The sequence below is a fragment of the Geotrypetes seraphini genome, chromosome 2 (assembly GCF_902459505.1).
Source record: "Geotrypetes seraphini chromosome 2, aGeoSer1.1, whole genome shotgun sequence".
Classification (NCBI taxonomy): domain Eukaryota; kingdom Metazoa; phylum Chordata; class Amphibia; order Gymnophiona; family Dermophiidae; genus Geotrypetes; species Geotrypetes seraphini.
In genome coordinates, this window is record NC_047085.1 from 229363309 (window position 1) to 229387605 (window position 24297).

Genomic DNA, 24297 nt, shown 5'->3' on the forward strand with positions numbered 1-24297 from the left:
AGAATAGCTGCCTGCTGTCCCTGGATAACAACTTTTACGGTAAGTAACATTGCTTTATACATTCCATTCTAATGAAGTCTTCTTTGAACCACTTGTATCTTCATCTTACTGGGAAAGTAATTTTTCTCATATCTATCACTTCTGCCTACCGAGTTAGTGAGCTTCAAGCATTTGTTTCGGATCCACCTTATACAACATTCCACCATGGTAGTGGTTTTTCACACTTATCCCAAGTTCCTTCCAAATATTTGGCTACAAATTTCATCTCAACCAGTTTATAGTGCTTCTTGTCTTCTTTCTAAGACCACATTCTCAACCTGGTGAAGCTGCACGTCACACTTTGGACTGTAAACATGCTTTAGCTTACTATTTGGATTGGCCGAAGCCGCATAGAACTTTATTCAGCTGTTCCTGTCATTTGATTCTAACAGACTTGGAGCTCCGTTCAAGAGAACCATGTCCACTTGGCTAGTGGACTGCTTCTTTTGCTGTGCTTGGGCTGAGTTCATGCTTCAAGGACGTGTCACTGTACATAAAGATGAAGCAATGACTACTTCAGTAGCTCAACTAAATTCCACTCCCTCTGAGGACGTCTGTAAAGCAGTCATCTGTTCCTTAATTCATACATTCATATCCCACTATTGTTTGAACAGTCATTCCAGATGGGATAGTCTGGCTAAGCAGTTCTACAAAATTTATTCTCCACTTAGATGGCATCTTCCCTCCAACCCTTTTGATTTTGCCAGGCTCATGATAATTATTAATGACCCTCTTCTCAGAGGTATGATCTTGGCAGTTAGGGAGAATATCCAGGTAGAGAATAACACAGGGCCAAATTTTTCCCCATCCCCGTGAGTTCTTTTCCTGTTTCTGCCCCATTCTTGCAAGCGCCAACCTCATCTGCACAAGCCTAAAACACTTTCGGATCATAAGTGTTCAAGGCTTGTGTGGTTATCTACTGTGTTACTATGTAGAGCTTACATGAATGGAGCATGGACAGCGATGGCGACAAAACTCACAGGGACGGTATGAGGAAATTGTATCCCTGCAGGGATGGGGACAAATTTGTCCCTGTGTCATTCTCTACATTCAGGTTTAAAGCCCACTTCTTTAAAGCCATGTTTAAGTCCTAATCTTACCAACTTGCAAAGCACAAAATCTGTGTGCCATTCTTTTTGTTGTCCCTTACCTGCTACCTCATCATTCCCTCTATAATTCCATACCTAAACATACATTCACCATTTGTCCTATATTTCTATCGTAAGTAGATTGTAAGCTCTTTCAAGCAGGGACTCTCTTTTGTGTTTTTAATATACAGCACTGCATGCGTCTTGTAGTGCTATAGAAATAATAGTATTATATGCTGCCTGCATGTCCTCCGATAAAACATAGTTACTCACCTGTAGCAGGTGTTATCAAGGACAGCAGGCATATATTCTCACAACCCTCCTACCTGCCTTAGTTGGCTTCTTAGCTTTATTACTGAATTTATGGTCCCCCAAACTGACATTGGTTGGGAAGGCATTGATGTATGTACGTGTGATATGGGTGGTCTTCAAAAGACTTGATGACTACACTTTTTGACTGTAGCAGACTCTGGATGTCATCTACACATGTGAAACTATCTGCTTTCTGTCCTGCTTAGGTGAGTAACTATGCTTTGTGCTGTTTTTTTTTAATGTGGTTAGTTTTACAAGTTTTAATGTGGCAGTTTTACAAGATTTTTTTCTCCTAAATTGCCAACACTACCACCATCCCATTCTGGTTAGCTTGGAGGTAACCCACATGTGAGAATATGCTGCCTGCTTGTCCTGGGATAAAGCACAGTTACTTACCATAACAGGTGTTATCCAGGGATAACAGGCAGATATTCTCACAACCCACCCATCTCCCCTGGTTGACTTCTTAGCTAGCTATCTGAACTGAGGTGGCACACCCTATGTTGGGCGGGAAGGCACTCTCAAACTTTCTAAAGTTTTACAAGTAAGTCTGCTTGCAAGGCTGTCTGCATCTGGGCTCCGTGGATGACATCACCCACATGTGAGAATGTCTGCCTCCTGTCCCTGGATAACACCTGTTACGGTAAGTAACTGTGCTTTCTCCTCCCAAGGACCACCTTAGTACCAACAAACAAACTTAGATAGTGAATCCTTCTCTACTTTCTTCCACGACAAGATATCAAAAATACGAGACACCCTAGACGTGGAGGCTAAAGCTTTGCCAAACAGCCCAACATCTTCACAACAGGACAACCTAACAAAGAGAGAAACCCTAAACAGCTTCAAACCAGTTTCTATAGATGATCTGAAAAATTCTATAGATTCCCTTCATCCCACAACCTCTATCTTAGACCCATGCCCATCCACAACACTTCTAGCTACCAACGAAATCTTCTTATCCTCCATCCTACCCTTACTAAACGAGTCCCTAAAATCAGGCATAATACCACAATGTTGGAAATCTGCTGTAGTGAGACCAGTTCTAAAAAAATCCACCGTGGACCCAGAAAATCCAAACAGCTCAAACCTTCCTTTTATCTCAAAAATACTTGAAAAGATAGTACTCGCACAACTAAGAAACTTCATAGAAACAAATGCCAGTCTCTCCATCTTCCAGTCAGGATTTAGGAAACACCACAGCACAGAAACAGTACTACTAGACATTGTAGTCTGGATAGAAGAAGTGAGTGATCAATAGTACCAATAATGCATCTACTAGACATAGTAGATGACTGCTGGAAAATTCTAGATGAGGAGAAAGACGCATTATTGGTACTATTAGACCTAAGTGCCGCATTTGACACTATTGATCACTCACTTCTTCTATCCAGACTACAATCTATTGGGATCAACGATATCGCACTAGCTTGGCTCTCCTCCTTCCGTAATGAAAGATCGCAGAGAGTACTATTAGGACACTCTATATCGGAGCCAAAACCACTCCACTATGGAGTGCCCCAAGGTACATTGTTATCCCCACTCCTCTTCAACCTTTATGTCAAACCAGTACTCGAAATTGCAGCAAAATATCAAATCAAAATCCACTCATTCGCAGGTGATATACAGCTTTACTTTCCCTTTGGCCAACATCGAGACACACATATCATAAAACTCCATAGCTGCCTAACTGAAATAAAGAACTAGATGACTACAAATAAACTAAAAATGCCTCAAAGACCGAACTCCTCTGGATACACAAAGACACCTGCACATACCCCCACCCATTCCTGAGGAAATGACACACTTACAGCTAAAGATAATGTCCTCAGCTTAGGAGTGATCCTGGACTCAAATCTATCTCTCTCAAATCAAACTTAGTGTCTTCATCCTTTTACTACCTCCGTCAACTGAAGTGCATCCGTCCTTACTTTTCAGAAACCAATTTTGCCTAACTACTACATGCATTTATATTATCCTGCTTAGACTATTGCAACGCACTACTAGTGGGCTTACTCACAAAAACCCTTTCCCGCCTCCAAGGTGTGCAAAATGCAGCCGTTCGTCTCCTGAAAAACCTAGGCTTCCGAGACCATGTCACCCCAGCACTAACATCAATGCATTGGTTACCTATCCAAAATCGCTGCTCCTTTAAGGCCTTGGTCCTAGCCTTCAAGACCTTCCACAAATTGACACCGAACTACATGACATCAAAACTACAAATTTACATCCCAAACAGATCACTGAGATATCAAACAGAGAGACGGCTCACACTACCACCTGGTCATTCACTTAAAACTGAAACAGGCCGCAAATGCTCTTATTCACAGTTTATACCCAGATTCTGGCACATCATCCCCACATCCATTAGATTGCTGGACAATTTATGGAACTTCAGGAAGGCCATGAAAACCTTCCTCTTCACAAATCCAGCTCCTTAATGTCCAACGCAACTCATGAGCTCCATAATGACCAATGCTACTCATGGGACCTAAACTGCTGACAACCAATCATGTACTTGCTTACAACACTAAAGCTTTAGTACAATTATGTTCTGTTCTGTTAGTACAGTGAATGCTGTCCTAAATCTATACTATGCCGTGTAATATCTTCCATGAATGCAGCAACTTCTTCTAAGCTATGTCTGCCAAAAATGTCTTTCAATAATTTTGTCCATCCCCCAACATCATGCCTGTAATCTCCATTTAAAGATTATCTGCTTAATGGATGTTTTCCCTTCTTTTGTTCTTTCAAACTGTATCCGCACAGAAAAACTTCCAGTAAATTTTTCCTCCTCACTCTTCCATTCTTGTAATAATAAACAAAAATTTGCAATTATGATCAGGAAATAAACTATAATCAGTTAAGTAGACATTGGTTCAGATTTTGATGATAAATCTTTAGCTTTTCAGGATCTTGAAAATGAAAAGTCTTATTCTCACTTGTAACCCTGATTGTTGATGGATAATATAATCCATAAGAGAGCCCTTTTTCTCTCATCATAAGGAACTGCTTTATTGTATTGGCTGTTGATTTTGCAAACTCTGGCACTAACAGCAACTTTGAGCCTTTGTAATTTAAATTTCTGTCAGATTTGGCCAACTTTTGTATTTCCAAAGCTTGTTGGAAACGTAAGTTATGTATGTTACCAGTTTTTTTAAGGGGTCCTTTTATAAAAAGCTAAACAGTATTCTTACAAAATTTATTTGGCTGGGTAAAATTGCGAGAATTTTGTTATCTTTACAAAAGCCAATTGCGGAGGGGAGGGTAAATTTTCCAAATTTTTATAGGTATCATCAATCCTATATCTTGCGCCAAGGTATGTATTGGGTCCTCCCAGAGCTCATTGAAAATATACCAGATTGGTTGTGGTTGGAATGGTGACTCATGTTTCCTCTGCGATTATGTCTGGTTCTCAGTATCAAGATGCTCTGGAGTATATAAAGAAAACATAATTTTAATGGATACATGGAAACCCTTACGATATGTTAACAATTTAACACCTATCCCAATACATAAATCTACAAATCAAACTATATGGCTAAACTCCAAGATTCAAATTGGAGGTTTTAAAGTCATTGGATTTTAGCAGGAATACGTACTTTAAATGATGTCATTTCTAATGATAAACTGCTTGAATTTTCACAGTTGCAACATAAATTTGGACTTAATAAATCACAAAATTTTAGATGGTTGCAACTGAAGCAGGCCATTCAGGCAGTGTTCCCTGAATGGAAAAATTTAAATAGTCAGTAATAGTCGGGAACTCCCTACAGCCATTTTCTCATGGCGATCTGCATGGGGCAGGAGCATAGGAAGATCGCTCCTGCCCCGAAAGCCCTCTAGACCACCAGGTAAGGCCGGGAAGGCGGCAGGGAGGTGGGGGTGGGTCAGAGCTGGATAATCGCGGTTTTTTGCCATTCGCGGTCCGGCTCTGCCCATATCCCCCGCAAATGACGAGGGAGAAGTGTATACCGTAAATATTTCCATTTGCAATCTTATATCTTACCGTCAGGGTAGGTCTTTGTCTACTTTCCTCATAACTTTAATGGGTTATATTCAGAATCACTTATTCTTCATGGACTTCCTTTTATTCTCACCAAACATGTTTTACTTGCCTGGATATACTCCATATTCCAGGATCTTCTCTTTGATCTTTGATGCTTAGTGAGAGCTTGATGCTGCAGGTATGTCATCCCCCCCCCTAGAAAGTCACCACTTTTCTGTAGTTAGTGTTATAAGTAGTTGTACTGGCCTTGGAATTTCAGGTCTAACTGTAGCATAAAAAGTATAGGTTTTAAAGAGGCATCTAGAAGCAAACATTTTTTCCCATACTCTTCTCTAATGTTCCAACTATCAGCAGGCTAGCAACTACTGAATGAATGGTAAGGAAAAGGGGCAATAGTTTGTTTTATTGTGATATGAGATGACACTTACGGATTGCAAAAGATGCAGATGAAGTATAAAGGTTTCTGCAGCTGTTGTATGTTCTGTGCAATGTGTATTGATCTCATATTAGATACTGGCTCTAATACTGCTACTTTTCTTTCCAGTTGACCGTATTGTTGGTCTTGATCAGGTTGCTGGTATAGCAGAGACTGCCCTACCTGGGGCCTTTAAGACTAGGAAAGGTATGTTTAGAACAGTGGGCCAACTGTATAAGGAGCAACTTTCCAAGCTGATGGCTACCTTGAGGAACACTAACCCCAACTTTGTTCGCTGCATCATTCCAAACCATGAGAAAAAGGTAAGTGGTTTCTGTAGCCCCATGTTGTTCATGCAATCTGAGGTTACTAATTCTAATCTAAATGGTGTGGGAATTCTAAATATTGTCATAGGTTGCAAGGTTAAAGTCCAGTCTTAGTTCAGATTTCAAAATTTTTTTTTAATTTAGAAAAGGTAGCATAATGTATGTTTTTGGTCATCCAAGCCACACGAACAGCCATAACTTATTTAAACCTTGGAGATTTGGGCAATATACACTTTGATTTTAGCTATAGTATATCAATTAAAGTTTTTAATCACGAGATTAATTGCATAAACCAAATGTAAAGAGTTGAAATAACTGTATTTACATGCTAAATTACATTATTGGTTTCTAAATCAGCAAATAACTGATTCCAGTTTCCTTAAAATGTGCTCTGATGCCAAGTTATAGAATTGCCTCTTCCTCCTCCTCTCCCCTCTCCTAATGGTGTACATGTAGTTTTCTTTGTCAGCTCTCTGATTACCATGAAACACATCTCTGCTCCCCGTTCCATTTGCCAGGGTGCAGTCTCACCTTGCTCTGCCCCCACCCCTACCATGGCACAGTCATCTTGTTCTGCATTCCCCTCCCCATCCCCACTACATTCAATTTGCTTTGCCCCTTCTCAATCTCAGCCAAATGCAGTAGCTGTGCTGTTCACACTACAAAAAGAAGAGGAAATGAACATCTGCACAATAGACGGCTTCCTCTTCCTGTACCTGTACCCACCTAGAGCCAACTGCTCACATTAACTACAGGGACCTTTGTATAGCCCCGTGGTTTAAGTGAGCAGTCAGCTCTAAGTAGATGCAGGAGGAAAAGTGGCCTATTGTGCAGCTGTTAATCACCACCACCTCCTCATGCAGTGTGATTTCAGCAGGGAAAAGGGGGAGAGTGACTTCCACAGCTGTTTGTGCCTACACTGAATTCCTCCAGGGGAGCTTTGTCATCTCTTTGGCTCTGAGAAGATCAGTGATAGTACAAGGAATCACTGGGAGCAGAGGTGGATCTAAGGGGATCAGGAGCTGCTCTGGGACGTTAATGGCAGGAGATGCCCCTGGGTGTATTTGACTGCTTTTACTTCTGGTGGCATGTATCAAAATTGAAAGCAGATGAGCACAGTTTGGATGCTGCTGACTCAGAGGTGAGTGAGCGTGCTTCCTTTGCAACAGCAGCAGATGAATCCAGAGACTAGTGGGATACTACACATCTACCAGCAGGTGGAGAAAGAGAAACTGATTAACAGGTGGTCCTATTAGCTGGTACTCTCCCTGTATCTTCAGTATTCTCTATCTCCCAGCAGGTAATGGTTGCTTTTCAACTAGCTCCAGAATTCTGGCTGTGACTGGAAAATTATTTTCTCCTGTTGAGGTTTCTCTTCAGTGAGACAGGGGTGCCCAGCTGAACGGTGCCGGCTTTAGGGGTTACACCTGGGCCCCCCCCCCCCAGGTCCCTACTTCACCCTCCCTCCAGTGATAGAGGGTCTGCCTTGGTCTCTAATTTTCTTCTTTCCCTTGTTGGGTTGTTTGTTTGTTTTTTGGTTTTTTTTACACGAGACCAAATGTACTGTCTGGGTTTTTTCTGCACTGCCAGTACTAAACAACCAGCATCTGCAAGCCCTTACATCATTAAGGTATGTTTGGTTATCAATGACTGCGGATTCTTGCGTCCGGTGTGGGGTTTGTTATGCAGTCTTTACACTCCGGGTTTTTTGTTGAGTGTGTGGTTGGTTGTGGTAATTTTAGGCTGTGAGTTCCCTCCAGTGCCACGAGTGAGTTAGTAACAGGCATTTTTGACAGTGAATTCCAGCCTCGAGCGTGTGATACCTGTTTGATAAGCCCACTTTCAGTTGCGGTGCTACAAATAACATGCAGCCGTGTTTCTGGGCGTCTAAATGGCGAACACCTTTTGCCACTGCTCTGTCCGTTAGCTTGGATAGCTCCGGGAGAGAGTTGGCACAAGAAGTCGGAGTTAGCTATTTGCCACGCTGCAGGAGGCACGCGCATTTGCGACGCTGAGTTTGCAGAGAACAGTTTATTATGGCGTTGGAGGAATTGTGTGTGTTTTTTCCCACTCGCAGGAGGTGAGTGGGTATGTTAGTTTCTTTTGTCGGGCCTTCTCTGGCAGTCGCAGCCTTCCTCCCTGCACATAGGAAAAAAAAAAGAACTTGTTACTCTGTATGGCGGCTGCTGTGTGCTTGGGGGGCAACAGTGTTGGCGAGCCTGGAGGCATGCTTTACTGATCCTGCTTCAGGTGGTTTTGTGTCTCCGAGGTTTGATTTCTTGAGCGGTGCAGTTTTCTTCTGGGGGACCCATCACGTTTAGGCAAAAGGAGATCCTCCATTCTATTCTCTGCTGCCCAGTTTCAGTTTGTTCTGGAATGGGTCGGCAGGAGGTGAATCGCTGTTGAGCGTGGTCAGTGGTGGGGGATTATTCTGTTTACAGTACAGACATTTCCTACCTCCTGGGGTCCCTGTCTGGTGAGAATATAGCTCTCTGGTACCATAAGCAGGTTTGCCTGTTTTATTCTTCTTTGACCAGGTGTACTGCAATGCATGTGGCTGCTGGCGCTATAGAATTTATTACTAGTTAGTAATGCTGGATTAGACTTCTGTCCAAGCGGTCTCTGACGGCACTTCTCCTTGTTAGGAGGAGTTGGCTTTCCTTATGTTTAAGGCGCTGTTGGGTTTTCATGTTCGCAGGATGTTACTCGGCCTTCTGCGGTTTCTCACCCTCTCATTGCGAGTGATAGAGCCCTTTTCATTCTGGGGCAACAAGACACTCATTTCTGGTCTGAGCCATGTTTGAGACTAGTCTCAGTACCATAGCCTATGGGGCTGCTGTATCCTAGAGTTCTGGCTAGCTTGGAAAGGTTGGTGCTTCAGAGTTATATGCTGTTATCCCAGGACAAGCAGGCAGGTATTCTCACTAGTGGGTGATGTTATCCGACAGAGCCCCGATACGGACATCTTGCAAGCATGTCTTGCTTGAAGAAACTCAGAAGTTTCGAGATGCCCGCACCGCGCATGCGCCAGTGCCTTCCCGCCCGATGGTCCGGGCGTGTCGCCTCAGTTCTTTTTCTTCCGCGGAGCTGAGAAGTCTATCTTCAATTTCGCGCCCATTGAATTTCATTTTTGCCTTCTGTTTTGCCGCGGGTTGAGTTCTTTTGGCTCTCCTGTGCATTTGTTTCTTTCAATGATTTCTTTTTTCAAAAAAAAAAAAAAAATTTTTCTTCCGACACCGGGTCGGCCGCGTGGCTGGGGCCCCGCGCCTTCAACCTTGCGGCGGAGCTTTTCCGGCCTATGTCCCGGCCGATTACCAGTTTTAAAAAGTGTAGCAAGTGCCAGCGCGCGATTTCGCTCATGGACCCTCATCGACGCTGCTTACAGTGTCTGGGACCGGATCACTTCCCGAGATCGTGCCGGCCTTGCTCCACTTTGATGGCGAGAGCGTTTAAGCGCCGCTGTCTGCTGTGGGAGTCCATGTTCAAGATGGAAGCTTCGTTGGATCCTTCAGCTTCGATATCGACTGGTGCTTCGACTCCATCGGCAAAGCCCGCTGCCTCCACGGCTGCTTCGGGCCTCCTGAAACCGGCATCGTTCACGCCGGTTTCGGCCTCGACTTCGGCGCCGGTGCCTTCCTCCGTCTCCTCAGAGCAGGTATCGACACCTACAGTTCCACCGGTGGTGCTTAAAGTGCCGAAGGCTGGCAAGCAGAAGCACGCGGCACCGAAAGAACGCGAAGACCGTGCGGAAGGGCCCCCTTTTGGTGCGGATCCCTCCATATCGGCTTCGTTGAAGTCCCTTCTGGAGGCTCAGTTTGTGGAACTCATGCAAACCATGGGACCCCGGCTGATTGCCTCGATCCAGGGTGACCTCCCGGTTCCGGTTCCGAGGGGCGGACCGCCCCCTCCTCCTCCTCCGCGCCGCACGACCTCGTTGCTCGGCGAGGAGGAGCGGTGTCCGGGTCCTCGAGGAGGTCTTCGGTTAGTGCTATGCCTCCTTTGGAACCGATCCCCTCGAGGAAGGCCTCCCTTAGTGATATGCCCCCCTTGGAGCCTATCCCCTCGAGGAAAGCCTCGTTTAGCGATTTGCCTCCATTGGAGCCTGTTACCCCGCCCCATGACTCAGTGTGGCGTCCACCTTCGAGGCCTCCCAGCCCTGGGCATAGCAGGAAGCAGGACGAGTTCTTCCGAACCCCCTATCAAGCTTGGGCGGCGTCGGGGGAGGCATCGACTCTTCCGCCTCTGCAATCGTCGACATCGAGTCCGATCTGCTCCTTGGAGGCGTCTGACCAGGTTTCTCACAGGAGGGCTCGATCCCCTTCCAGGCATCAAGAGGGGCATCGATCCAGACACTCTTCGAGGCATTCCTCTCGACACTCGACCGTCTCGCCTCAGAAGAAATGGCCTCGGATGGGGTATGCTGCTTCGACTGGGTCTCCTCCTCCGGGCCCGGAGTTCAAGGACCCCGATGTTTTCTACTCGTCCTGTTGCTCACAGGCCTCTATGGAGCCCGAAGCCTTGTCTTCTTCTAGTCCTTCTCGTAGACCGGCGACGGCGGACCAACTGTCTTTTTCCTCATTCCTCAGACAGATGGCGGATGACATGGACATTACCCTCGATGCTGGGTCTCGATACTCCAAGGAGTACCTCGATACCATGCACTTGCCTCGTCCTCCGGCCGAGTCCTTGCGCCTTCCTCTGCACAAGCTCCTCGACCAGACCTTCATGAGGTGCTTCGAGTCTCCTTACTCTATCCCTGCGGTCCCTGGAAAATTGGATGCTCGGTACCGCACGGTGCATCATAAGGGCTTCGAGGGTCCTCAGCTTTTTCACCAGTCCCTCCTGGTCGAATCCTCGCTCAAGCGGTCTCATCCTGGCCAGGTCTATGCTTTGGTGCCTCCGGGCCGCGAGGACGCATCTATCAGAATTCTATGATGACGTCCCGAGTCCTGAATTACAATTTCCACTTTGCAGCCTACTTGGAATTTTTTCTGCCTGTGCTTCGGAAATTCACACCATACATCGAGTCCCAGGCTCGGTTTGAGTTTGAGGAAGTGGTTGCTTCGCTGTCCCAACTTCGGCTTCAGTTGATGCAATCTGCCTATGATGCGTTCGAGCTCTCTGCCCGAGCGGCGGCATGCTCGGTAGCGATGCGTCGTTTGGCCTGGTTGCGGACCATTGATATGGACCCCAATCTTCAGGTCCGCCTGGCGAACGTCCCGTGTGCTGGGGCGGATCTTTTTGATGAATCCATCGAGACTGTCACGAAGAAGTTGTCTGATCATGAAAAGTCCTTCCAATCCATTCTTAGGCCGAAGCCTAAGCCTCAGCAGTCTCGACCTTCTCGTCTGCCGTTGATCTATCAGCGGCGTTACCAGCCGAGGCAAGCTCCACCTGCGAGGCAACCGGCGAAGCGTCAGCCTCCTCAGAAAGGTCAGCCTAAGTCTCAGTCGCCTGCTGTCCCTAAGGCCACTCAGCCTTTTTGACTGTCTCGTCGAGGGCATAACCAACCTCGTTCTGCCTACCCCTGTTTTTCCCATCAGAGGGCGCCTCCATCATTTTTATCATCGCTGGGAGGCCATAACAACCGACCTCTGGGTCCTTACTATAATCAGGGAAGGATACTCTCTTCATTTCCATCGGGTCCCTCCGGACCACCCTCCAAGAGAGTATCTTTCCAACTTGACTCAGACCGCTCTTCTTCTTCAGGAAGCTCAGGCTTTGCTCCGGCTTCGTGCCGTAGAGCCGGTCCCGACAGACCAACTGAACCAGGGGTTTTACTCCCGGTACTTCCTTGTTCCGAAGAAGACGGGCGACCTGCGACCCATTTTGGACCTCAGGGTCCTCAACAAATTCCTAGTCAAAGAGAGGTTTCGCATGCTGACACTCGCGTCTCTCTACCCTCTCCTCGAGCAGAACGACTGGTTATGCTCTCTGGATCTCAAGGAGGCCTACACTCACATTCCCATTCATCTGGCCTCTCGCAAGTTCCTCAGATTTCGGGTGGGACACCTCCATCTACAGTATCGAGTGCTTCCATTCGGCCTGTCTTCGTACCCCAGAATCTTCACGAAGTGTCTGGTGGTGGTGGCCGCGGCAATCCGGAACCAAGGGCTTCAGGTATTTCCCTACCTCGACGACTGGCTGATCAAGGCTCCCTCGGCCTCGGGGGTCATATCGGCGACCCTGTCCACGATTCTGTTCCTGCAGAGTTTGGGATTCGAGATCACCTTTCCCAAATCTCATCTACAACCTACCCAGTCTCTCCACTTCATCGGGGCGGTCCTGGATACCATTCGCCTCAGAGCGTTCCTTCCTCATCAGCGCATGGATGCTCTTCTTCATCTCTGCCAGTCTGTGTCTTCTCGCTGGTCTATCTCAGCGAGACACATGATGGTCCTCCTGGGCCACATGGCCTCTACAGTTCATGTGACGCCATTTGCCAGGCTCAATCTCAGAATTCCTCAGTGGACCCTGGCATCTCAATGGACTCAGGTATCAGATCCGTTGTCTCGACACATCATCGTCACTCCTGCTCTTCGGCAGTCTCTACTTTGGTGGATGACCTCTTCGAATCTATCCAGAGGTTTGCTGTTTCACACTCCTCCCCACCAGAAGGTTCTCACAACCGATTCCTCGACCTATGCCTGGGGAGCTCATCTGGATGGTCTTCGCACTCAGGGATTCTGGACCAGTGCGGACCGACTCCATCAAATCAATCTTCTGGAGCTCAGAGCCATCTTCAATGCTCTTCAAGCTTTTCAACATCTGCTTCACGACATGGTGGTCCTCATTCGCACCGACAATCAGGTCGCCATGTATTATGTCAACAAGCAGGGGGGCACGGGCTCGGCCTCCCTCTGCCAGGAAGCTCTCAGAGTCTGGGATTGGGCGATTCACCACAACGCCTTCCTCAGAGCTGTCTACATTCAGGGGAAGGACAATGTCTTGGCGGACAACCTGAGTCGTCTTCTCCAGCCTCACGAATGGACACTCCATTCCAATACCCTTCATCAGATCTTAGCTCAGTGGGGGACGCCTCAGATAGACCTCTTTGCGGCTCCCCACAATTTCAAGCTACCTCAATTTTGCTCCAGGATCTACGATCCTCTTCGCCTCGAGGCAGATGCTTTTCTGCTGGATTGGGGGAATCGCTTTCTCTATGCGTTTCCTCCGTTTCCTCTCATTCAAAAGACTCTGGTCAAGCTGAAGTCCGACCATGCCACCATGATTCTGATTGCTCCTCGGTGGCCCAGGCAACCTTGGTTCTCCCTTCTCCTTCAACTCAGCAGCAGGGAACTGTGCCTACTTCCAGTGTTTCCTTCACTGCTTACTCAGCATCAGGGGTCTCTGATTCATCCCAATCTGCAGTCTCTCCACCTGACAGCTTGGTTCCTCTCAACGTAACTCCTCTCCAGTTTTCCCAGGCGGTGAGGGATGTCTTAGAGGCTTCCCGGAAGCCTGCTACTCGTCAATGCTACTCCCAGAAGTGGACTAGATTTTCTTCCTGGTGTGTTTCCAATTCCAAGGAGCTTCAGCGAGCCTCCCTATCCTCTGTATTAGACTATCTTCTACACCTGTCTCAGTCTGGTCTCAAGTCTACATCTATACGAGTCCACCTGAGTGCTATTGTGGCTTTCCATCAGCCTCTACAAGGGAAACCTCTCTTTTCTCATCCTGTGGTTTCCAGATTTATGAAAGGACTTTTTCATGTCAATCCTCCTCTCAAACCGCCTCCAGTGGTTTGGGATCTCAATGTTGTCCTTTCTCAGCTTATGAAACCTCCGTTTGAGCCTCTCAACAAGGCTCCGCTGAAGTTTCTCACTTGGAAAGTGGTTTTTCTAGTGGCCCTCACGTCTGCTCGCAGGGTCAGTGAGCTTCAGGCCTTAGTGGCGGACCCGCCTTTTACAGTCTTCCATCATGACAAGGTGGTCCTCCGCACTCATCCGAAATTCCTGCCTAAAGTGGTCTCTGAATTTCATCTCAACCAATCCATTGTGCTTCCAGTGTTTTTTCCAAAGCCTCATTCTCATCCTGGAGAATCAGCTCTTCACACTCTGGACTGTAAACGTGCTTTGGCTTTCTACTTGGATCGCACCAAACCACACAGAACTGCTCCTCAACTTTTCGTCTCCTTTGATCCAAACAAGTTGGGACGACCAGTATCGAAGCGCACCATCTCCAACTGGATGGCAGCTTGTATCTCTTTCTGCTTTGCCCAGGCTGGATTACCCCTTCCCTGTAAGGTCACAGCCCATAAGGTCAGAGCAATGGCAGCCTTCCTAAGATCGACACCGATTGAGGAGATTTGTAAGGCTGCCACTTGGTCCTCGGTTCATACATTCACCTCTCATTATTGTCTGGATACTTTCTCCAGAAGGGATGGATAGTTTGGCCAAACAGTGTTACAAAATTTGTTCTCCTAAGTTGCCAACTCTCCCACCATCCCATTGAGGTTAGCTTGGAGGTCACCCACTAGTGAGAATACCTGCCTGCTTGTCCTGGGATAAAGCAATGTTACTTACCGTAACAGTTGTTATCCAGGGACAGCAGGCAGCTATTCTCACGTCCCACCCACCTCCCCTGGGTTGGCTTCTCTGCTAGCTACCTGAACTGAGGAGACACGCCCGGACCATCGGGCGGGAAGGCACTGGCGCATGCGTGGTGCGGGCATCTCGAAACTTCTGAGTTTCTTCAAGCAAGACATGCTTGCAAGATGTCCGTATCGGGGCTCTGTCAGATGACATCACCCACTAGTGAGAATAGCTGCCTGCTGTCCCTGGATAACAACTGTTACGGTAAGTAACATTGCTTTATGGCAGTGGGCTTGTCAGATCTCTGCATGAAATGGTATTTATCCCTGCAGTTCTCTTTTGAGTTTGCAGGTTGCCGGATGCACCTCTTTGGCTGTTGGGTGGAGGTTGCACTTTCTACTTTGCTTCTAGTACATCGTTCCTATTGGGGCTGTTGGGGTTTGGCCTGGATTTGCAGATCTTGCTAGAGCGTTTTGGGGTTTACCAGTTTCAGCGCTTGAAGGAGATAGATAATGAAAGTTCCACCTTTTCATGAGGTCAACTGATATAGATCATGTAAATTGTCTTATAGCCCTGATTCAAATTTTTCTGCTAATGCTCGCCTGATTTTGAGTCGTGCAATTCCTTTCTTCCATCCAAGGAATCTTTGTATCATCATGACTGTGGCCAAGCCACAGGCGTTTCGCCCTGAAGGGGCCAAGTGGATGCACAGTCTGTAGGTCATGCCCATTATTAGCTATGGTTGCAACCTACTTTCTTATCTAAGGTTGCAAATTATTTCTTGAGCTCCTTGTGTCAAGTGCAACCACAATGGCATTCGAGCGTCGCCATTCCAGTGTTTCTGGACTTAGGGCTGGTAGTCCCAATTTCTCCAGCACATGGTGGCCAGGGATGCTATTTCAGATCCTCACCGTGCCCTAGAGGGAGTACTTTACAGCAGTGTTCTTCAACCTTTTTACACCCGTAGACCGGCAGAAATAAAAGAATTATTTTGTGGACCGGAAAACTATTAAGACTGAAATTTTAAAAAAACATTTCTGCCCCGTTTCGTTTTTGTTTTTTTTTTATAAGTTTTTAATCTTTTTCAAACTTACAACAAGTACACAAAAGAACAATATGAAAGACCTTCATACAACACTTGAACATCATACAATTATATTATCAGTATATAAACTAATTAAATTCCCTCCCCCTTCCCTCCTAACTATACTATCATTAAACATATCATAATTACGTTAATACACTCATTTTTACATCAAATTTTCCCCCATCACCCCCTCCCCCTGTATATACTATCAGAGAAAAATGATGCCTATTCACTACAAAAATCAATCATCGGACCCCAGATCTTTAAAAAATTTTTATAACTACCTTTCTGTAATGCAATTGCTCTTTCCATTTTGTAAATATGACACAAGGAATTCCACCAAAACGTATAATTGAGAATGTTATAATTTTTCCAGTTGTTAGTAATATGATGAATAGCAACACCCGTCATTATCGTTAAAAGCTTGTTGGTATGTGCTGATAATTGACTTTTTTTCCTCATAGACATACCAAACAACAGTATCGTATGATATTGCAACATGATTTTCTAATAAGCAATTTATTTGAGACCAAATTGAATTCCAAAAGTTCATAATGCAGGGACAGTAAAAAATTAGATGATCCAATGTCCCTGCTTCTAGTGCCAGCATCTATTAGATTTAGAGCTATCCAACTTCTGTAAACGAACTGGGGTCCAAAAAGCTCATGTAATAAAAAGAACCAAGTTTGTCTCATAGATGCCAACACTGTACATCTCATTCTCCAAGACCAAATTTGTGGCCATTGAGAAGCAGAAATATTATGCTTAATCTCAATGCTCCAAATGTCTCTAAGACCAGTTTTTGGCTTTTTATTTAGAAATCCAGATAATTTATACCACTGTGCGGCTTGATGTCCCGTGAAATCTGCCTGGAAACATAAGAACTCCAAACTATATTGAATATTAAGAGTTTTCTATTCAGGGAACCCCACCTGAATAGCCTGCTTCAGCTGCAACCATTTAAAACTTTATGATTTATTAAGACCAAATCTATTTTGCAACTGTGAAAAATCAAGCAGTTTACCATCTGAAATAACATCATTTAAAGTTCTTATGCCCGCAATAATCCAGTGCTTCCATAAAATTTGAGATCCGCCAATTCGAATCTTGGAGTTTATCCATATAGATTGATTCGTTGATTTATTTATTGGAATAGATGTTTTATCCCAGGACAAGCAGGCAGCATATTCTTGACTGATGGGTGACGGCACCGACGGAGCCCCGGTACAGACAATTTTAGAGTGATTGCACTCTAAGAATTTGGAAAGTTCTAGTAGGCCGCACCGCGCACGCGCGAGTGCCTTCCCGCCCGACAGAGGCGTGCGGTCCCCAGTTTCTTAGTTTCCGCGGAGCTAAGAAGACGCACTTTCAACGGCTGTTGAAAGCTTTTTTCTTAATTCGCCTTCCCGCTCGCGTAAACCTTTTCAGAAATTGTATTTCCCTTTTTTCTTATTAAAAAAAAAAAAAAAAGAATTTTCTTTTTTTCTTCTTTTTTCGGTTTTGCCCCGGCGGGGCCTGCTGCCACCATCGAGGCCTCGGCCTTCGATTTGGCAGAAGCCGTTTTTACGTTCATGCCCCCCCAACCCGGGTTTAAGAAGTGCCAGCGGTGCGCGAGGCCCATTTCCCTCACCGACCCGCACAACTGGTGCTTACAGTGCCTGGGTCCTGACCATCGGGCGTCCATCTGCACCCGCTGTGCCACTCTAAAAAAGAGAACCTTAAAAAACCGACAGATCCAGCAGCGGTTATTATTTGGTACTGATATGTCGGATTCGGCGGCACGGCCCCGACATCGGCCCCGACGCAGTCGGCACCTACCTCATCGACACCGCGCCGGCGTCGCAGCCCCCAGGTAAGCCGGCTAAGAAGCCTTCCCCGTTGGAGCATCCTCCGGTCTCAGTAGCAGCGAGCCCAGTCCTGCCGACCTCGAGGCGCCCGCGGAAGCGCTCCGCTCCGATTGAGGTGAGCCCCTCGACCTCGGGTTCCTCTTCGGAGTGTAGAGCGGCACCGAAGGTACCGCAGAAGAAAAAAGCGGTACCGGTGCCTTCGTTGGACGAGCGAATTGCCGTCGTCCTGCAGGTGCAGCTCAAGGAGCAATTACAGCAGCTCCTTCCTGCTCTTTTGAAACCGAGCCTTCCAGTCCCGGTCCGGTCTGAGCCACTGGTACCGGCAGTGGAGCAACCTCTTTTATCTGCATCCACTCTGTCGGTACCGGTACATTCGGCTTCGTCGGTATCCATGCCGATCTTAGCGCCGGAACCGAGGTCCCTACACCAGGCTGTACAAACTTCGACACCGGCACAACCCATAACATCTCCCGGTACCGTTTCCCAGAGGTCTGGTAAGTCGACACACAAAACTCGACACCTAGAACCCTCCACACCAGAGTCCCGAGACCGCAGCTTTCAAGTAAGGGACCCTGATCTGTGGGGGGACTCCGAATAGCCTCTTCTAACTGAGGGAGAGTGTTCATCGGCAGACGAGGATCCTTCTGTTTTAGATCCGTCCTCTAAGCCTGATGCAACCTCTTTTACCTCTTTTCTCAAAGAGATGTGTGACTTTCTCTCTATTCCCTTGGATGCTAAATCCAAGGCGTTTCTCGATGCACTGGATTTTGACCAGCCTTCAAGGGAATTTCTAAAATTGCCTCTCCATGATATATTAAGAGAGACTTTTTACAAAAACCTGGAGACGCCTTTGACTATCCCAGGAGCCCCTCGCAAACTGGACTCCTTATATAAGGTCATACTTATTCCAGGCTTTGACAAACCACAACTCCCTCATGAGTCTCTTTTGGTGGAATCCACTTTAAAGAAATCTACGGGAGCTAGTGTGTACGCCTCGGTCCCTCCTGGCAGAGAAGGTAAGACCATGGATAAGTTTGGCAAGAGGTTATATCAAAATGCGATGCTAGCTAATAGATCAGGGAATTATGCTTTCCATTTTTCATTCTATCTTAAGTATCTCATTCAGACTTTGTCAGCTTTTGAAAAGTACCTCCCTGACCGTAAAAGATCTGCCTTTCGCCAAACTTCTTCATCACTCTTACAACTTCGTAAGTTCATGGTCAGGTCGATCTATGACACCTTTGAGCTGACCTCTCGAGCCACGGCTATGTCGGTAGCCATGCGTCAACTGGCATGGCTCAGAGTTTCAGAACTTGATGTCAATCATCAAGATCGACTGGCTAATGCACCTTGCCTGGGGATGAGCTGTTTGGAGAATCTATGGACTCCACTACCCAAAAGCTCTCAGCTCATGAGACTAGGTGGGATACTCTCCTCAAAACAAAAAAGAAGATCCCACCTACCAGGCCTTTTCGGCAGCAATTGGCCTACCAACGTCGATTTGTGGCTCGTCCTTTGCCACCGGCCCCTCAACAGCCCAGGCGTCAGCGGCAACAACAGAGGCAAAACCCTAGACGAGCAAAGCAGCAACAACAGGTGAAGCCTCCTCCTCCACAAAAATCCTCACAACCCTTTTGACTTGGTTCTCAAGGATATAGCCAGTATTCCACCATCTGCCCATTTTCCGCAGCCCATAGGAGGACGCCTTACTCATTTCATAAGCCGTTGGGAAGTCATCACCTCGGATCAGTGGATCCTCGACATCATCCACCATGGCTACTCTCTCAACTTTCAGACTCTTCCTACCCAAGGTCTGCCAAAAGAGTCTGCTTTGAACAATCCTCAGTCTTCCCTCCTTCTTCAAGAGGTTCAATCCCTCCTCCTTCTGAACGCCATAGAGGAAATTCCTCTAGATCAAAAGGGGCAGGGATTCTACTCCCGTTATTTTCTAGTCCCCCAAAAAACAGGAGATCTCAGACCCATTCTAGATCTTCGCGATCTCAACAAATGCTTGGTCAAAGAGAAATTCAGGATGCTTTCTCTGGCCACTCTTTACCCTCTTCTCAATCACGGTGACTGGCTATGCTCCCTCGATCTCAAAGAAGCATATACTCACATACCGGTCAATCTGGCCTCCAGACAGTACCTCCGCTTCATGATCAATCATTGTCATTATCAATACAAGGTGCTGCCCTTAGGTCTTGCCACTTCTCCAAGAGTGTTCACCAAATGTCTGATTGTGGTGGCTGCCTTTCTACGCTCTCACCACCTTCAAGTCTTTCCTTACCTGGACGATTGGTTAATCAAGGCCAATTCATCTCAGACAGTACTCCTGGCCACCAACCAAACCATCCTGTTTCTACAACTTTTGGGGTTCGAGATCAGTCTACCCAAATCTCATCTCATCCCCACTCAGAGACTTCAATTCATTGGAGCGGTGCTGGACACAGTCCTCATGAGAGCGTTCCTTCCGTCCAACCGTCTTCACACTCTTCAATCTCTATGTCAGCAGGTGCTTCCACAATGTTCTATCTCTGCCAAGCAAATGATGATACTATTGGGTCACATGGCCTTCACAGTTCATGTTATACCCTTCGCACGTCTTCACCTGCGCACTCCTCAATGGACCCTAGCTACCCAGTGGTCCCAAGCGACGGATCCTTGCTCACGACACATATCTGTGACATCATCTCTTCGTCAGTCTCTAAAATGGTGGTTGATATCCTCAAATCTCTCCAGAGGTCTTCTGTTCCATCTACCTCCTCATCAACTTGTCATCACCACCGACGCCTCCCCTTACGCCTGGGGAGCTCATTTGAACGAATTCCAAACTCAAGGTCTTTGGACAGCCCAGGAAATGAAACATCACATCAATTTCTTGGAACTCAGAGCGATGTTTTATGCCCTCAAGGCCTTCCAACATCTTCTCTTTCCTCAAGTCCTCCTGCTGTGCACAGACAATCAAGTTGCAATGTACTACATCAGCAAGCAGGGTGGGACAGGCTCTCGCCTCTTGTGCCAAGAAGCCCAGAAGATTTGGGCTTGGGCCACAGATCACCAACTATTCCTGAAGGCTATCTACATTCAGGGAGAACAGAATTTCTTGGCGGACAAACTCAGCAGAATTCTCCAGCCTCACGAGTGGACACTCGATCCTTTAACTCTACAGTCCATCTTCGCTCAGTTGGGCACTCCTCAGATAGACCTCTTTGCAGCTCCTCACAATCACCAGCTGCCCCTCTTCTGCTCCAGACTCTATTCTCCTCACCGTCTGGCAGCGGATGCATTTCTCCTGGATTGGTCCAATCTGTTCCTGTATGCTTTTCCTCCGCTACCTCTAATGTTGCGAACCTTGTTCAAGCTCAAGAGGGAACAGGCCACCATGATTCTCATCGCTCCACGATGGCCCAGGCAACATTGGTTCTCCCTTCTACTTCAACTCAGTTCCAGGGAGCCTATTCTTCTTCCATTGTTTCCTTCTCTGCTTACACAGTATCAGGAGACCCTTCTGCATCCCAACCTCCAGTCTCTGCACCTGACAGCTTGGTATCTCTCGGGCTGACTTCGAATGATACTTTGTTGTCTCAGCCGTTCGTTCTATTCTGGATGCCTCCAGGAAACCTGCAACTCTGCAATGTTACCATCAGAAGTGGACAAGATTTTCTTCCTGGTGTCTTCTTCATCATCATAATCCTACGTCCCTTGCAGTGGAGACCTTGTTGGATTACCTTCTTTCTTTGTCTGACTCTGGTCTCAAGTCTACTTCCATCAGAGTCCACATCAGTGCTATTGCTGCTTTTCATGAGCCAGTTCATGGGAAACTCCTTTCAGCTCATCCCTTGGTTTCCAGATTCATGCGGGGTCTTTTCAACGTGAAATTACCTCTTAAAGCACCCCCTGTAGTCTGGGATCTCAATGTGGTTCTCTCCGCCTTAATGAAGCCTCCGTTTGAACCTTTGGCTACGACTCCTTTCAAGTTTCTCACTTGGAAAGTGGTCTTCCTTATTGCTCTAACCTCTGCCAAGAGGGTCAGTGAGCTACATGCACTAGTTGCTGATCCACCTTTTACAGTCTTTCATCATGACAAGGTGGTTCTGCATATACATCCAAAGTTTCTCCCTAAGGTTGTCTCTGAATTCCATCTCAACCAATCCATTGTTCTGCCTGTCTTCTTTCCGAAACCTCACTCTCATTCTGGAGAACAGGCTCTGCATACTTTGGACTGTAAGCGGGCTCTAGCTTACTATTTAGAGCGTACTAAGCCCCACAGATCAACTCCCCAACTCTTTCTGTCCTTTGATCCGAATAAATTGGGACGTCCTGTTTCTAAACGTACGTTGTCTAATTGGCTTGCAGCGTGCATTTCATTCTGTTATGCTCAGACCGGACTGACACTGGAAGGTTCTGTCACGGCCCATAGAGTTCGAGCTATGGCAGCATCTGTAGCTTTCCTCCGTTCCACTCCTATTGAGGAAATCTGCAAGGCTGCTACTTGGTCCTCAGTTCATACTTTTATATCTCACTATTGTCTGGATGCATTCTCCAGACGGGATGGACACTTCAGCCAATCTGTTTTGCAAAATTTGTTTTCCTAATGGCCAACCTTCCCTCCATCCCTCTTTTTGTTAGCTTGGAGGTCACCCATCAGTCAAGAATATGGTGCCTGCTTGTCCTGGGATAAAGCACAGTTAATTACCGTAACAGGTGTTATCCAGGGACAGCAGGCAGATATTCTTGCGTCCCACCCACCTCCCCGGGTTGGCTTCTTAGCTGGCTTATCCTAACTGGGGACCGCGCGCCTCTGTCGGGTGGGAAGGCACTCGCGCGTGTGCGGTGCAGCCTACTAGAACTTTCCAAGTTCTTAGAGTGGAATCACTCTAAAATTGTCCGTACCGGGGCTCCGTCGGTGCCGTCACCCATCAGTCAAAAATATCTACCTGCTGTCCCTGGATAACACCTGTTACGGTAAGTAACTATGCTAAATTACTAATGTATCTCAAAGTTTTCCATGTATCAATCAAAATTCTGTTCTGTTTATATCTCCTAGGCATTTTTATACTAACAACATGAACTAAATTTAAAGGAAACAATAGATGCCATTCCAAATATAACCAGACTGGAGCATTATCAAAGAGTTCTGGGAGGATCCAATACATACCCTGGCGTAAAATATAGGCTTGATGATACCTATAAAAATTTGGAAATTTGACCCCTCCCTCCTCAGTTGACTTTTTTAGAGATACTAGAGCAATTCTAGGTCTTTTACCCAGCCAAATAAATTTTGTAAGAATACCATTAAGTTTTTTATAAAAGGACCCCTGAAAAAAAAATCGGTATCATACTTATTTGGTAACAAACTACAGGCAAAATCATCATTTTAATTGTTTGGACTCTCCCCCACCATGAAAGATGCAAAGGATTCCATTGCTCACATATTTCTGTTATTTTTTTTAATAAAAGTTTTTCATTCTCTTTCAACGTGTCTTCCAGAGTATTTTTTATCATTATACCTAAATATTTTAATCCATCTTCTTTCCAAGTAAATGAGAAAGAATCAAATAAACCTTTAGTACAATGCACATTAAGAGGAAGAATTTCAGACTTACTCCAATTTATTTTATATCCTGAAAATTTTCCAAATGTATCAATCAATTCTAATAAACATGGAATGGTAGATTCAGGATTTCTCAAATATAACAATATATCATCTGCATATGCTGAAACTTTGTATTCTGTATCAGAAAAGAGAATACCTTGTATCGCCTTTGCTTGTTGAATGGCCAATAACAAGGGTTCTAATGCAATATCAAAAAGCAAAGGAGATAACGGACAACTCTGTCTAACCCCCCTCTGCAAAGTAAAATGATCAGAGAAATTGTTATTAATGTACAATCTTGCAGAAGGGGAGCTATACAAAGCTTGAATCATTTGTATAAATCCCGGATCAATACCAAACCATTCCAGTGCCTGATACATAAAAGACCATTCAACTCTATCAAACGCTTTTTCCGCATCTAAAGAAATAGAAAAAGCCGGATCAACAACTTCTTTAGATAAATTTAACATATGAAAAGCCAATCTAGTATTATTAGAGGAATGTCTTTTTGCAACGAATCCAGTTTGATGCATATCAATAATAAAAGGAAGAGCCTTAGCTAAGCATAAAGCCAATATCTTAGCCAAAAGTTTACCATCAACATTTATTAATGAAATAGGCCTGTAATTTGAAACCAAAGTAGGATCTCTATTTGGCTTTGGTAAAACAATTGTTACTGATTCAGCCATAGTGTCTGTAATAAATCCCTTAGATAACTGGGACTAAAATAAATTTAACAAATGGGGTAATAAAGAAATTTGAAATGATTTGTAAAATTCTACCGTAAAACCATCCCCACCTGGAGCTGATCCAACTCTAAGAGACTTCAACGCTGTTTCTAATTCTTTTAATGATATAGGCTCATCTAAACTCCTTTTTATATGATAAGGACCTTCGGACCAATAATTAATTTTAAAAAATCTATACCAAACTTCTCCCTACCATCATAAGATTCAGAAGAGTATAGCTCTTTATAAAAACTTAAAAATTTGCTTAAAATGTTCTGAATTTGATTATGCATCACACCTTTCTCATCTTTAATTGCAA

The 24297-nt window shown here is 45.7% G+C and overlaps 1 protein-coding gene across 2 annotated transcripts in view; it reads left to right on the forward strand.

Moving 5' to 3' along the window:
* Positions 1-24297, forward strand: part of MYH9 (myosin heavy chain 9) — an 807001-nt gene that overhangs the window by 364077 nt on the left and 418627 nt on the right. For both annotated transcript variants that reach the window (XM_033935132.1, XM_033935133.1), the window contains exon 16: positions 5990-6183. In XM_033935132.1, coding sequence (XP_033791023.1) covers positions 5990-6183 — 194 coding nt within the window. The remainder of the gene's footprint in view (positions 1-5989; positions 6184-24297) is intronic.